This window comes from Mirounga leonina, unplaced genomic scaffold, assembly GCF_011800145.1.
Source record: "Mirounga leonina isolate KUSES-001 unplaced genomic scaffold, KU_Mleo_1.0 Mir_82, whole genome shotgun sequence".
NCBI lineage: Eukaryota > Metazoa > Chordata > Mammalia > Carnivora > Phocidae > Mirounga > Mirounga leonina.
This window is the reverse complement of record NW_023270825.1, coordinates 35,361,465-35,373,578: the sequence shown is the minus strand read 5'-3', so window position 1 is coordinate 35,373,578 and position 12,114 is coordinate 35,361,465. Positions and strand designations below refer to the sequence as shown.

The following is a 12,114-nucleotide window of genomic DNA, read 5'->3' as shown; positions in this document are numbered from 1 at the left end:
CTTCCTCCCCCTCTTCCTCCCTCTCTTCCTTCTTTTCTACTGAAACTACACCTGAACACAAAAATGATAAAATCCTGGCTTCAATTAAAACAAAACAAAACAAAACCCCACAACACAACATTTGAAGATTCTACATCTTTACTGAATAAAGAGCAACAAGTGGCAATTGTTAAAAGTTCATTGTGAGATGTGTATTGTAAATTGAATTTTTAATATTTGCTGCAATCATTTCATTTTACAGCAGTTGGGACTGCGATTGGGGATGTGGTACTGGAAAGATGAAACCAGAACTCTTGAATTCAGAAGGTAAATTTTATTAAAACTTTATTTTAGCTTTTATAAAAATTACATGAGCTTGGGGTAAAAAAAAAAAAAAAATCAAGCGACATACAAGAGTATAGCGAGCAAAATAAATATCTGCTGAAATCCCACCATCTAGAGAAAACCATTTTGGTGAGCGGCCTTCCAGATACCACTTTCTGATAACATTTATCAGCTGCTTCCTATGTAGCAGACACTGTGCTAATCAGTTTGCCAGCCCTTTGAAAAAGCTGCGTGTTCATCCACTTACAGATGAAGAAACTAAACTCAAAGGGTTAAGCAATTTAAAGAAAACTAAGTGACTTAGCCAAATAACACAGCTCACAGGTGACTAAGATGATTGAAATCTAGGTCTTTTTGGCTCAGAGTCCATATATTTTTTTTAAGACTTTATTTGAGAGAGAGCACGGAGCAGCGGGAAGGGGCAGAAGGAGAGGGAGAAGCAGACTCTGTGCTGAGCAGGGAGCCGAATGCGGGGCTTGATCCCAGGACCCTGACCCTGGGATCATGACATGAGTCGAAGGCAAATGCTTAACGGCTGGAGCCACCCAGGTGCCCCCAGAGTCCATATTCTTAACTACTTTATAAAATTGCCTCTTTGAGTTACAGAAATACAGTTTTACATTAATGAGACCGTATTATACTTGCTGCATAATAGACAGTTCTCCAGGGTAAAATTACTAAATTAGAAAAAAACGATTTTAATCTCCATTGAGAAAATACTGACTCTATTAAAAGTGCATAACTTGGGTCACCTGGGTGGCTCAGTTGGTTGAGAGGGGTTGGTGTTAGAGCACGTTTCCCTGTTTTGAGGCTCAGGTCATGATCCCAGGGTCCTGGGATCAAGCGCCGCATCGAGCCCTGCATCGGGCCCCCTGCTCCTCAGAGAGCCTGCTTCTCCCTCTCCTCCCCGCTTGTGCTCTCTGTTGCTATCTCTGTCTCTCTCAAATAAATAAATAAAATCTCAAAAAAATTAATAAAAAGTGCATAACTAAACAAACAGTACTAGGCGCTATCTGCTGTGTACCTATTATGTGCCAGACATTTTCATGTTTTCTGATTCTTAAACAGCCATGGAAAGTGAGAATTAATACCTCCATTTTCTTTTATTTATTTTTTTTTAAGATTTTTTTTTTTTGATTTATTCATTTGAGACACAGAGATACAGAGAGAGAGAGAGAATGAGCAGGGGGAGAGGCAGAGGGAGAGGGAGAAGCAGGCTCTCTGCTGAGCAGGGAGCCCGATGCAGGACTCGAGCCCAGGACCCTGGGATCATGACCTGAGCCGAAGGCAGACACTTAACCATCTGAGCCACCCAGGCGCCCATTTTATAGATGAAGAAACAAGGCTCAGGGAGATAAAGCAACTGACCCAAAGTCATACAGTCAGTAAGTAGCAAAACTGACATTTTGAACCAGGGTTTGTCTGTTGCCAAAGCCCTTCCCACCATGTACACTGTCTCCCTCCTTTAGACTGTAAGCCCCTCAGTGGCAGGAGCTGTCTTACTCATGTTTGTGTCCCTAGGATATGTCTACAGAACTTCACAGAGTACACCCTCACCAGGTGTTTATTGAATATTTCAGTAAACCAACTAGATTCAAGTAGAGGAAGGCCAGAGGCAGGGGACCAGTTAAAAAGCTAGTTGTGGGAGGAACACAGATGGCTGTAGGGGTACAGAACCGTGAGTCGGCTTGAAGTCTTGTAGTAGGAGGAACAGAGAAGGGTGCAGGACTGTGAAATACTTCAGAGTTGGAACTGACAGGATTTTGGGTAGAATTGATAAGATGTGAAGGGAGAGGGAGAAGAGAGGCTCACGCTGATTCCCAGTGTCGGGCTTGGGTGATTGCGTAGCTGGGACTGCCCTTCACTTATATACAGAATAACAGACAAAACCGGTGATGTGCTTGAGGTTACTGTGACATATTCACAATGGTCTCTTAGGCCGTTGGATAAATGGGCCTGGAGATCAGGAAAGGCTAAGCAAATGTACTTTATAGTTACATTATAAATATAATGATATTTGATGTCCAACAGTTTAAAGGCTAAGCATTATTTTAGAGTCAAAATCAAAAGTTTACATTTCATAGAATATTTGTTTCAATATTTCTGAGTTGTTTGTCATTTCCAAAGTGGTGATTGATTTCAGTTTTTTGTTTGTAGATGTGTCGCAGAAAATTCTGTCGTGTAGCTCCTGAAATATCACACTCAGTGAGTGTGAGATCGACAGTGAGAAAGAAAGAGCTTTGGGATTAGACAGCCAAGATAAACACAGGAGTCAAAGTACAAGTTAAATGCATGTTAAAATACCAGAAAATATGGATATAAATTTTAAGTGCCAACATTTTCATTTTTCAGTCTTCATGTATATTTAAAGGCCATCTCAATCCTCTCTCTCTCTCTCTCTCTCTTTGAGAGAGAGAGAAAGAAAGCAGGCATGTGTGGGGGTGGGCAGAGAGGGAGAGAATCTCAAGCAGGCTCCATGTCCAGCACAGAGCCGAGCAGGGCTCGATCTCACAACGCTGATCTCATGACCTGAGCTGAAATGAAGAGTTGGATGCTTAACCAACTGAGCCACCCAGGTGCCTCTCAATCCTCTCTTCCTATGGTGAAAGTTGGACCATACTTTTTACTTACTGACCTTTGTAAATGAAATTAATTTGCAGTATATTTCAAACTAATTTTCAGTGCTAATTTAATGGTAACCCACCCAAGTGTCACTGTTTCCTGTATGCACCTACTAATAAATTCACAGATTATCAATTTCACACTGACTTTCTTACTCATAAAATATTCATATTCATAAACTAGTTTCTTTTGGTTTATTACCAAATTATTCTTTAAAAATGGCTTGATTGATTTCCACTAATTTTGGAGAATATATGTGTGATGGCATGATTTAAAAGGTAGATTATATGACATAATGTTGAAAGGCCAGACACAAAAATGTAAATCTATAATTCCATTTGTATAAAAGTTTAAAATAACAGGCAAAAAAAGAACTGTGATGATAGAGGTCAGAATAGTGGTTACCTTTGGGACATTATCAACTGACAGGGGGTGGGGAAATGTATAAGAGAACCTTCCAAGGTGCTGGAAGTGGACTATATATCGATCTGGGTGGTGGTTACATGGGTATATACATAGTAAAAAATTCATCAAGCTGTCCACTTAAGATTTATGTACTTTACTACATGTTAAATTATACCACAATTTTTTTTAAGGTTTTATTTATTTATTGACAGAGACACAGCGAGAGAGGGAACACAAGCAGGGGGAGTGGGAGAGGGAGAAGGAGGCTTCCCGCCGAGCAGGGAGCCGGATGTGGGGCTCGATCCCAGGACCCTGGGATCATGACCTGAGCTGAAGGCAGATGCCTAACAGTTGAACCACCCAGGCGCCCCTATACCACAGTTTTAAAAAGCAAAAAACCAAACCAAACCAAAACAACACACGAAGTCCAGACTGTGGAGTACACAAAATGGGAGCAGTTAGGAGAGAGAGGGAAAAGAATGCCATGAGGAGTAGATGGGTGACCGCTGTTTTGTGGTGGAGCTGCTCTGTTTCAGCAACTCAGCATGGCAGATCTCAGCGTATCAGGATTCCCTTGGGACTCCAGCTGCTAAGGACAATCCTAAGGAAGAGGAAAGCAGACCTTTGTATGTTTTAGGCCAGAGTTAGTGTTTGGATTTGATGGAAGTGCAGATACTGATTCGCTTTTAGAGTCTAAGCATATCCCATCACAAATTAAAATGTGAGAGGACTCATGAGCCGGAACATGCTCTTTTTTTTTCCTGAAACTGTGTTTCAGAGACTTATGTCACCCCAGTTACTGGTGATGGTACAGGGCAGAGGCAGGGGAGGCTAAGAGGAGTTGGTGGTAGGGGTGGGAGCAGTGGAGGCAGAGGGAAGGCCTGTTCAGTCACTGCACTCAGACCTGGTTCTCTTTAGTATGCTCCATCAACCTTGACTGAGCATGTATAGGATGGGATTGCATCTATGCTCTAGAAAGCCCCTCCCACAGTAGCATGGAGGGGACGGTTAGAACTAGGGGCGCCTGGGTGGCTCAGGTCATGATCTCAGGGTCCTGGGGGGATGGGGCTCCCTGCTCAGCAGGCAGTCTGCATCTCCCTCTTCCTCTCTCTCTCTGCACGCTGGCTCTCTCAAATTTTTTTAATGATCTAAAAACAAACAAACAAACAAAAAAAACAAAAGAACTAGGGAGACACAATCAGGCAGCGATCCAAGGGGGAAGGGGACTAGGACCTGGATGAAGACTGGCAGGAGAACAGAGTCAAAGACCCGCAGTAGAGGTACTGGGAGGTAACTCTGGCCCTGCTGAAGGAGGGAGTAGTTGGTGAGACTGGCTGCGAGAGAGGGCAGGAAGCACGAATGTCCCAGTCACTGTGTGGACGATGATATTGCCCCTTGAGATAAGGAGGGAGGGAGGGAGGGCCAGTAAGTTTGTGGAGGGGGTGAAAGGTTACAAGTTGCTTTTGTAGATGTGCAGAATTTGAGGTAGCTGCCCGTGAGACTCGCAGGTCAGTAGGCAGGATTTTGGCCCTCCTGAGAGAGGCCTGAGCAGAATGAGAGTATGGAGTGAAATGACAGAGGCCAGAACCCTAGGAAATACGTACTTTTAAAAATTATGAAAAAAAAATTTTAAAGTCATTTTTTTTTTATTTTAATTTTTAAAAAGATTTTATTTATTTGTCAGAGAGAGAAAGAGTACAAGCAGGGGAGAGCAGCAGGCAGAGCAGGCAGAGGGAGAAGCAGCCTGCCCACTGAGCAGGACCCTGGGGTCATGACCTGAGCCGAAGGCAGACGCTTAACAGACTGAGCCACCCAGGGGCCCCTAAAAGTCATATTATTTAAACAATCAGAAAATACCAGTAAGCAAAAACAAAAAAAGAACTTTGCAGTGCCACCCAGCAAAGTAAGAGTTAACGTATTAACATCTTATTATATAGCCTTCTAAATCTTCTATATGTGTACTTTTAACTTACTACATTCTGCATTTCCGTTATCTTTTTTTTTTTTAATATGTTCAGTTAGCCACTGTATTATTATCTTTTTTGTTATGGCAAAGTTGTACATATGTACTGAAAACAAGTACATAAATGTACAAAGTTGAAAGTGAAGATTCCACCGTTGTTCTACCCCCAAAGACCAACAGTGCACCAATGTTAAGGGTTACCACCTTATTTGTATTTGTCTTCAACATACTGGTTCCATTTATTTTATATCCGGTGACTGAAAATTCCAATATCTAAAACCCTTGCTTGCAGGTCTGATTTTTTGCTAGTTTTTTTCTTATAGCATTATTAAAGTTTTATAAATAATTGTAAACATTTAGAACTTTTTATACTGGAATATTTCCAGCATATACAAAAGTAGAAGGATGATATAATGAATGAACTCCCAACATTCTCACAACATAGCATCAACAGTCACCAAATTAAGGTCAACTTCATATCATCCACACCCCATCTCCTCCACCCCTTGATTATTTTTTTTTAAAGATTTTATTTATTTATTTGAGAGAGAGAGAATGAGAGAGAGAGAGAGCACATGAGAGGGGGAAGGGTCAGAGGGAGAAGCAGACTCCCTGCTGAGCAGGGAGCCCAATATGGGACTCAATCCAGGGACTCCAGGATCATGACCTGAGCCGAAGGCAGTCGCTTAACCAACTGAGCCACCCAGGCGCCCACCCCTTGATTATTTTTAAGCAAATCCCAGACATCATATCATTTCATCCATAAATATCTCAGTATGTATCTCAAAAAAATAAAGCACTGTCTTAAAAAAAAAACTTACTATTTATGCAGTTACAATATAAATGGTAATTTCTTTATATCATCATATATTCAATTTGTATTCAGGGGTCTGCTATCATGCAGTGTTTTATAAGTTTCTTCCAATCAGGATCCAGATAATTTCCATACATTGTAATTGGTTTGATATGTCTCTTAATCAAGTGTACATGTCTTAAAGTTTTATTTTCATGTGGCTCCCAGTAATAGTGGACAGGCAAAGAAAGAGGAGCTAGTGAAAGAGAAAGAATAGTTAGAAGGGTCAGAGAAAAAGCGCTGGGACCCATAGGCCTTTGAAAGCAAGAGGATGGAGTAGGGAATGTCAGCAATGTCAGATGCTAAAGAGAATTTAAGGTGAGGCAAATACTAAAAACAAGCCTTTAAATTTAAGGATTCAAGTTAGGATTGCTGGGGGGGGCGGGGGGGGGGGGCCCGGTGGAGGAGCTTTAGGAGGGCGGGCAGGTGGAAAACAGATAACAGTAGTTTGAAGAGAATATCTGAGATAAATTTCAAGAACCTAGCAAAAATAGAGTACTCTTATTGGTGACTTTATCTGTGAAGAAAGAAAGAGATAGTAGGCTTTTGGGGATCGAGTGCTAAGGGAAGGGGATTTTTGTTGGTTTTGTTTTCAAGGTAGGAAAATCTCAAGTTTGTTTTGGGGAAAAAAAGAAATGCAACAGAAGAGAAGGAGTGGGGAATGGGGTCAAGAGCACAGAAAAGATAGCAGCGCCTTCCCACTGAGTACGGTGGAAGGGAGGTGACACAGACAGGAGGACTGGGACAGTTTGAAGGGGTGGTTGGGTATCTATGCTGCCCTTCTTACTGAAAATAAACCAGACCCTTCCAGGCTCCTGTTAGAAGGGGAATCTCTTGGTAGCAGTGCTATGACCCTAACTCTTTCCCCTGAGATTGCTGCTCTCCTTAGGGCCCATTCATTAGTTACAATCACCACTGCCACCACTGGGCTAGGGCCAGGGCTGAGGAAAACTGCATTCAGCCAAGTACTTTGACCCAGTCCCCAAATAGGGCCATTTTCTGAAACCCAGGGGAGGTGGGGGCAGGGAAGGCTTCCCAGGGGAGGTGATATCTAAGCCAAGACCTGAAGAGGAGTAAGGGATTGGCAAGGCAAAGGGAGATTTGGTTGGGGAGGAAGAGAGTGCATTCCAGGCAGAAGGCCCAGCATGTGCAAAGGCCCAGTCCTGAGAGGGCCCAGGGCATATTTGAGACTGCAGGTAGTTCAGGAAGCTGGATATAGGGTTCCAGACAGGTGTGAGTAGAAGATTTAAACCAGGGTAAGATCATGAAAGGTCTTGCATGCAATGTTGAGGAATCTGAACCTCACAGGGGAGCCACTAGGAGGGTTGTTTTTTTTTTTTTAATTTTTAAAACTTTTTAATATATTTTTTAAAGATTTACTTTTGAGAGTGTGTGTGCGAGCAGGGGGAGGGGCAGAAGGAGAGGGAGACAGAGAATCTTAAGCAGACTCCCCGGGAGCAGGAGATCAGTTAAGAAGTAGTTGCAAGGCGCCTGGGTGGCTCAGAGGGTTGAGCATCTGCCTTCGGCTCGGGTCATGATCCCCGGGTCCTGGGATCAAGTCCCGAATTGGGCTCCCTGCTTCTTGGGGAGCCTGCTTCTCCCTCTGTCTCTGTCTCTCATGAATAAATAAATAAAAATCTTAAAAAAAAAAAAAAAGCAGTTGCAGACATTCTGTTGACAGATGATGGTGGCTAAAATTAGGGAGGTGGCAATGGGAAGAGAGGGAAGTAGACAAATTCGAGATGTATTTAAGGATTAAGTGGTTAGTGGGCTGCAAGGGCCACAGGTGATGGAGAAACCAAGGATGACACCATTTTGCGGCTTGGCCACCAGGTGGGTGGTGGTGCCCATTTGCTGAGATGGGGGAGTAGTAGGGAGTACAAGTTAAAGGGGAATGAGTTCAGCTCATACTGAGTTTGAGATGTCTGTAGGATGCCCAAGCGAAGGTGTCCAGTAGGCAGATGTATCATTTTATAAGTCTGCAGAAAGAGCTGAACCTTCACTATAAAATTGTCAGTTATCGATGTTAGTGGAGTAGATGAGATTACTCAGAGGAAGTGAGAAGAGGAATGAGATGGAACCCTGAGAAAGGCTCTCATTTAGGAAACATGTCCAGGAAAAGGAAAAGGAGCTTTAAAAGGAGACTAAAGAAAGAACAGCCAGCAGTGGGGAAGAAAATTTGAAGTGTTATGAATCCAAATAATTTGCTTTTGCATAGTAGCAGCTTGATCTCAGGGACATTCGGTTTTTAACCTGTCAATTTCAAACCCTGGGAATCCCTTCTGGAGTTTTAGTCTTCTTTCACATGGGGTAGGCCACCTTTTTACACCCACTAGCACAGACTTCTAGGTATTCTTGAGTTCAGAGAAGATGATCCCTTTCCTCTTCCCAGCCTTTCAGGTCTTCACCTCTTTCCTGAATGAGTGACAATGGAAATCTTACCCTTCAGAGAAGACCTAGCTAGCTCCCTATGTCACAGGCAGATCTTGCCTTATATTTGCAGATTATACCCTGAGAGGGATAATTGTATCAGAATATAAGATACCCATAACCTCCACACAAGAAATGGACACACACTAATGGGCAGGAAAGGATGGTCATTCTTTCTTTTCTTTTTTTTTTTAATGTTTTATTTATTTATTTGACAGAGAGAGACACAGCAAGAGAGGGAACACAAGCAGGGGGAGTGGGGGAGTGGGGGAGGGAGAAGCAGGCTTCCCGCGGAGCAGGGAGTCCGATGCCCTCTATCCCAGGACCCTGGGAGCAGGACCTGCACCGAAGGCAGACTCTTAACAACTGAGCCACCCAGGCCCTCCGGTCATTCTTTCTTTTTTTTTTTTTTTTTTTAAAGATTTTATTTATTTATTTGACAGAGAGAGACATAGCGAGAGAGGGAACACAGCAGGGGGAGTGGGAGAGGGAGAAGCAGGCTTCCCCGCGGAACAGGGAGCCCGATGTGGGGCTCGATCCCAGGGTCCTGGGATCAGGACCGAGCCGAAGGCAGACGCTTAACAACTGAGCCACCCAGGCGCCCCATCCGGTCATTATTTCTTAATAGGCAGTTAAGGAAGAGACTTTGAAGGGGGGCCTGAAAGTTCAAAGACCTAGGGTTCAAATCCTACGTCTCTCACTGACTAGGTGGTTATATTTGTCAAGTTACTTAGCTTCGCTGATGATCAGTTCCCTCATCTATAAAATGGAATAATAATGCTTTGTGAGGCGTAAATGAGGGTGTTGCATAATTCACCAGCATGCATGCCCATTTCTTATTTGTTAAAGAGGGAATACCTTTCTTCACAGGCCACCTCTGGGTTGGCCCATGAGGCAGGCTTCCTTCTAACAGTGTCAGCTGTCCTACTCTTTCTTGTTTCAAGAGCCCCTCCTCACAGCTGGGAGAGAGTCAGCAGCCCGCCTGAGTCTTTGCCAAGGTCATTGACTCCCCTGAGGATATACAGCTGAGGAAACTCAACCTCCAGGAGCTCCAAACTCCTCTTGTCTTTCCTCGGGGCCTGAGAGAAGACTCTAATAACCACTGAGGAGCTCTAACTTGTGTGAAAGCCAAGGGTGGTCCAGCCCTCTGCATTTTAGGGATGGGTCCTAGGGGAAAATATGATTCTTTTCCTCATTTATTTCAGGGCAAAGGGAAACGACATGATTATGTTGTAATACTGGGAATGTAACAAAATGTGGTCTGAGAAAGGCCCAGATTCTAAAGGGGTTGCCAGATGGAGGGGGAAATGGAGACTGCAGGAGGGCACGGAACTAGCTCAGACTGCGGTTTGGGAGCCAATCAGAGGTACGATTCTAGCTTTCAGTTATTACTGAAATAGCTTTCAGTTATTACTAGTGATGCTTTGTAGTGATTTCAAATGCACTGTGAGCATAGTCCGCCTGTAGAGCTACAGCAGGGCACTCACAGGGAGAAATCCTCCTCACCAGGCAAGCTAGAGAATGACTTGACTCAAGGGAACAGCCGCTCAGAATAGCGGGAAGTAGAGAAGGCATGTCTGAAGGTCAGAGAATAAGGACTAGAAGCTTAGCAGTAAATGTCAGACTATTGGCTAAAGACAGGCACTTAGTGTCTTATTTTAAGGCTCTCTCATCTCATCATCTCAGGCAAATAGGGCAAGACACTTTGAATGATAGGGATAGGACTGAGAAGAGGATAGGAGACAGCAATTTCATTTGGCAGTCACTAAGATTGGGTGTATCTATCTTCTCTTGTCTTCTAGAGAAAGAGAAAAGAAATCCTGGGAGAGCTGGTGACCTGTGACTTCCTTAGCCTGGGGTAGGAAAGTTAACAGCCAGTGGCTCGTAAGTGGCCAAAACAGTGTGATGATCCGAGGAGAAATGGGAAAACAATTTTGTGTTCTTTTTTAGGATGGTTATATGAAGGAATCTGCACAAGGCATCTAGCAAGGAGAAATGGCTTCAGAGAGCCATTAGAAAATGTCTGGGGGGCCCCTGGAGGGCTTAGTCGGTTAAGCATCTGACTCTTGATCTCAGCTCCGGTCTTGGTCTAAGGGTCGTGAGTTTGAGCCCTGCGTTGGGCTCCATGCTGGGCGTAGAGCCTACTTTTAAAAAAAAAAAAAAATCTGGATGTTTGGGAGATTTGATTATTTTGTTAAAGGCTGTCCAAATGGTCTGTCAATATAACATATCAACCATATAGTGTTTTCTTTCTATGTGTCTCTATCAACTTTTTCTTAGTGATGCAGGAAATAAATCAATATATTCTTATTATTAAAAAGAAACACCTCAAAATGGAAGTACACAGATTGGAAGATAGACCTCTTTATCACCATTTCACCTCTCTGCCCCATCTGATCCCCCGTCTCTCTTTGGCAGTAGCCGTCATCAACATTTGGTATTCTTCCATTTCTTTTTTTTTCCCACCCACCCCCTCAGTATTTGAGCATACTCTCCCCACTAAATACCCAATCCTTGGAGGCATCAGAAAGAATGAAAAGCTTAGAAATCATCCACTGACCAACGTGGTGCCAATGACCTTAAAAAAAAAAAAGAGTTGAAAAATGCAAAGGATCATTTCCTTGCAGTGACATGATGTACATGCTTTTAGGAGCTAACTTATTCTACAACCTGAATACTGCTAGGAGGTTGGCAAAAACTAGAGGAAGAAAGAACCAAACTGATTAACTTTATTATTCCCATGGGAAAGTATTTCTCTAAAATGATTACTTTGTGGGTAACATCAATCAAAGAAAATTTTCAAAGGAAGTTGTTTCAAAACTGTTGTGTCAAAAAAAAAAAACCTGTTAAAATACACAAAACTATTGTGCTGGCAAGGAGATGAAGAGAGTAGACATGATTGATATCCGTCTTTAGAAAATGAGTAAAGTCTGGGGGAATGTGCTTCTATTACTACACCTGCACTTAAGCTTAGCAGAGAGACATCAAACTGTGGGCAGAAATTAAGCTTCTGGGTCTTGTTACCACTGTGGCATTGTTTCAGACAGAAAAAGTGAAAATCATAATCCACGGTGGGTTTCGAAACCAATGTATTTGGTAGACATCCCAGTTTTCCCAGAAAATGTACTCTCTGTAAAGGCAGGAACCACATTCTGCTGGTCTTCAAAATGTTTTTCTTGGCTTTTCTGTTAAGCATTTGCTGATATTCCCGAGAGGTTGTGCGTGGACTCGAACAGACACCATTTTCTTTTCCTGTCAGAGCGATGTGTGACAATGTGTATGGCCTCAATATCTGTGTGTTTGTTGCTTAGTCATGGTCCCTTCTTAGCCCCATTACTGCTTAGTAAATGTTTGTATGACCTTAGGATTTAAGAAACCCTGAGTTAAAGAAAGGGTCCTGAAACCTTCCGTGAGATAGTCAAGAGTTCAGCGCAGCGACAACGAAGATGGCAGCTCAGGAGGCAGGACTGCCTGATGGGTACGCGCATGGCTCTGCATTGAGAGATCCTGGACCCCA

The 12,114-nt window shown here is 43.1% G+C and overlaps 1 protein-coding gene across 2 annotated transcripts in view; it reads left to right on the top strand.

The window, feature by feature from the left end:
* Positions 1–12,114, top strand: part of PPP1R36 (protein phosphatase 1 regulatory subunit 36) — a 31,129-nt gene that overhangs the window by 740 nt on the left and 18,275 nt on the right. For both annotated transcript variants that reach the window (XM_034993273.1, XM_034993272.1), the window contains exon 2: positions 242–306. In XM_034993273.1, the coding sequence (XP_034849164.1) occupies positions 242–306 (65 nt within the window). The remainder of the gene's footprint in view (positions 1–241; positions 307–12,114) is intronic.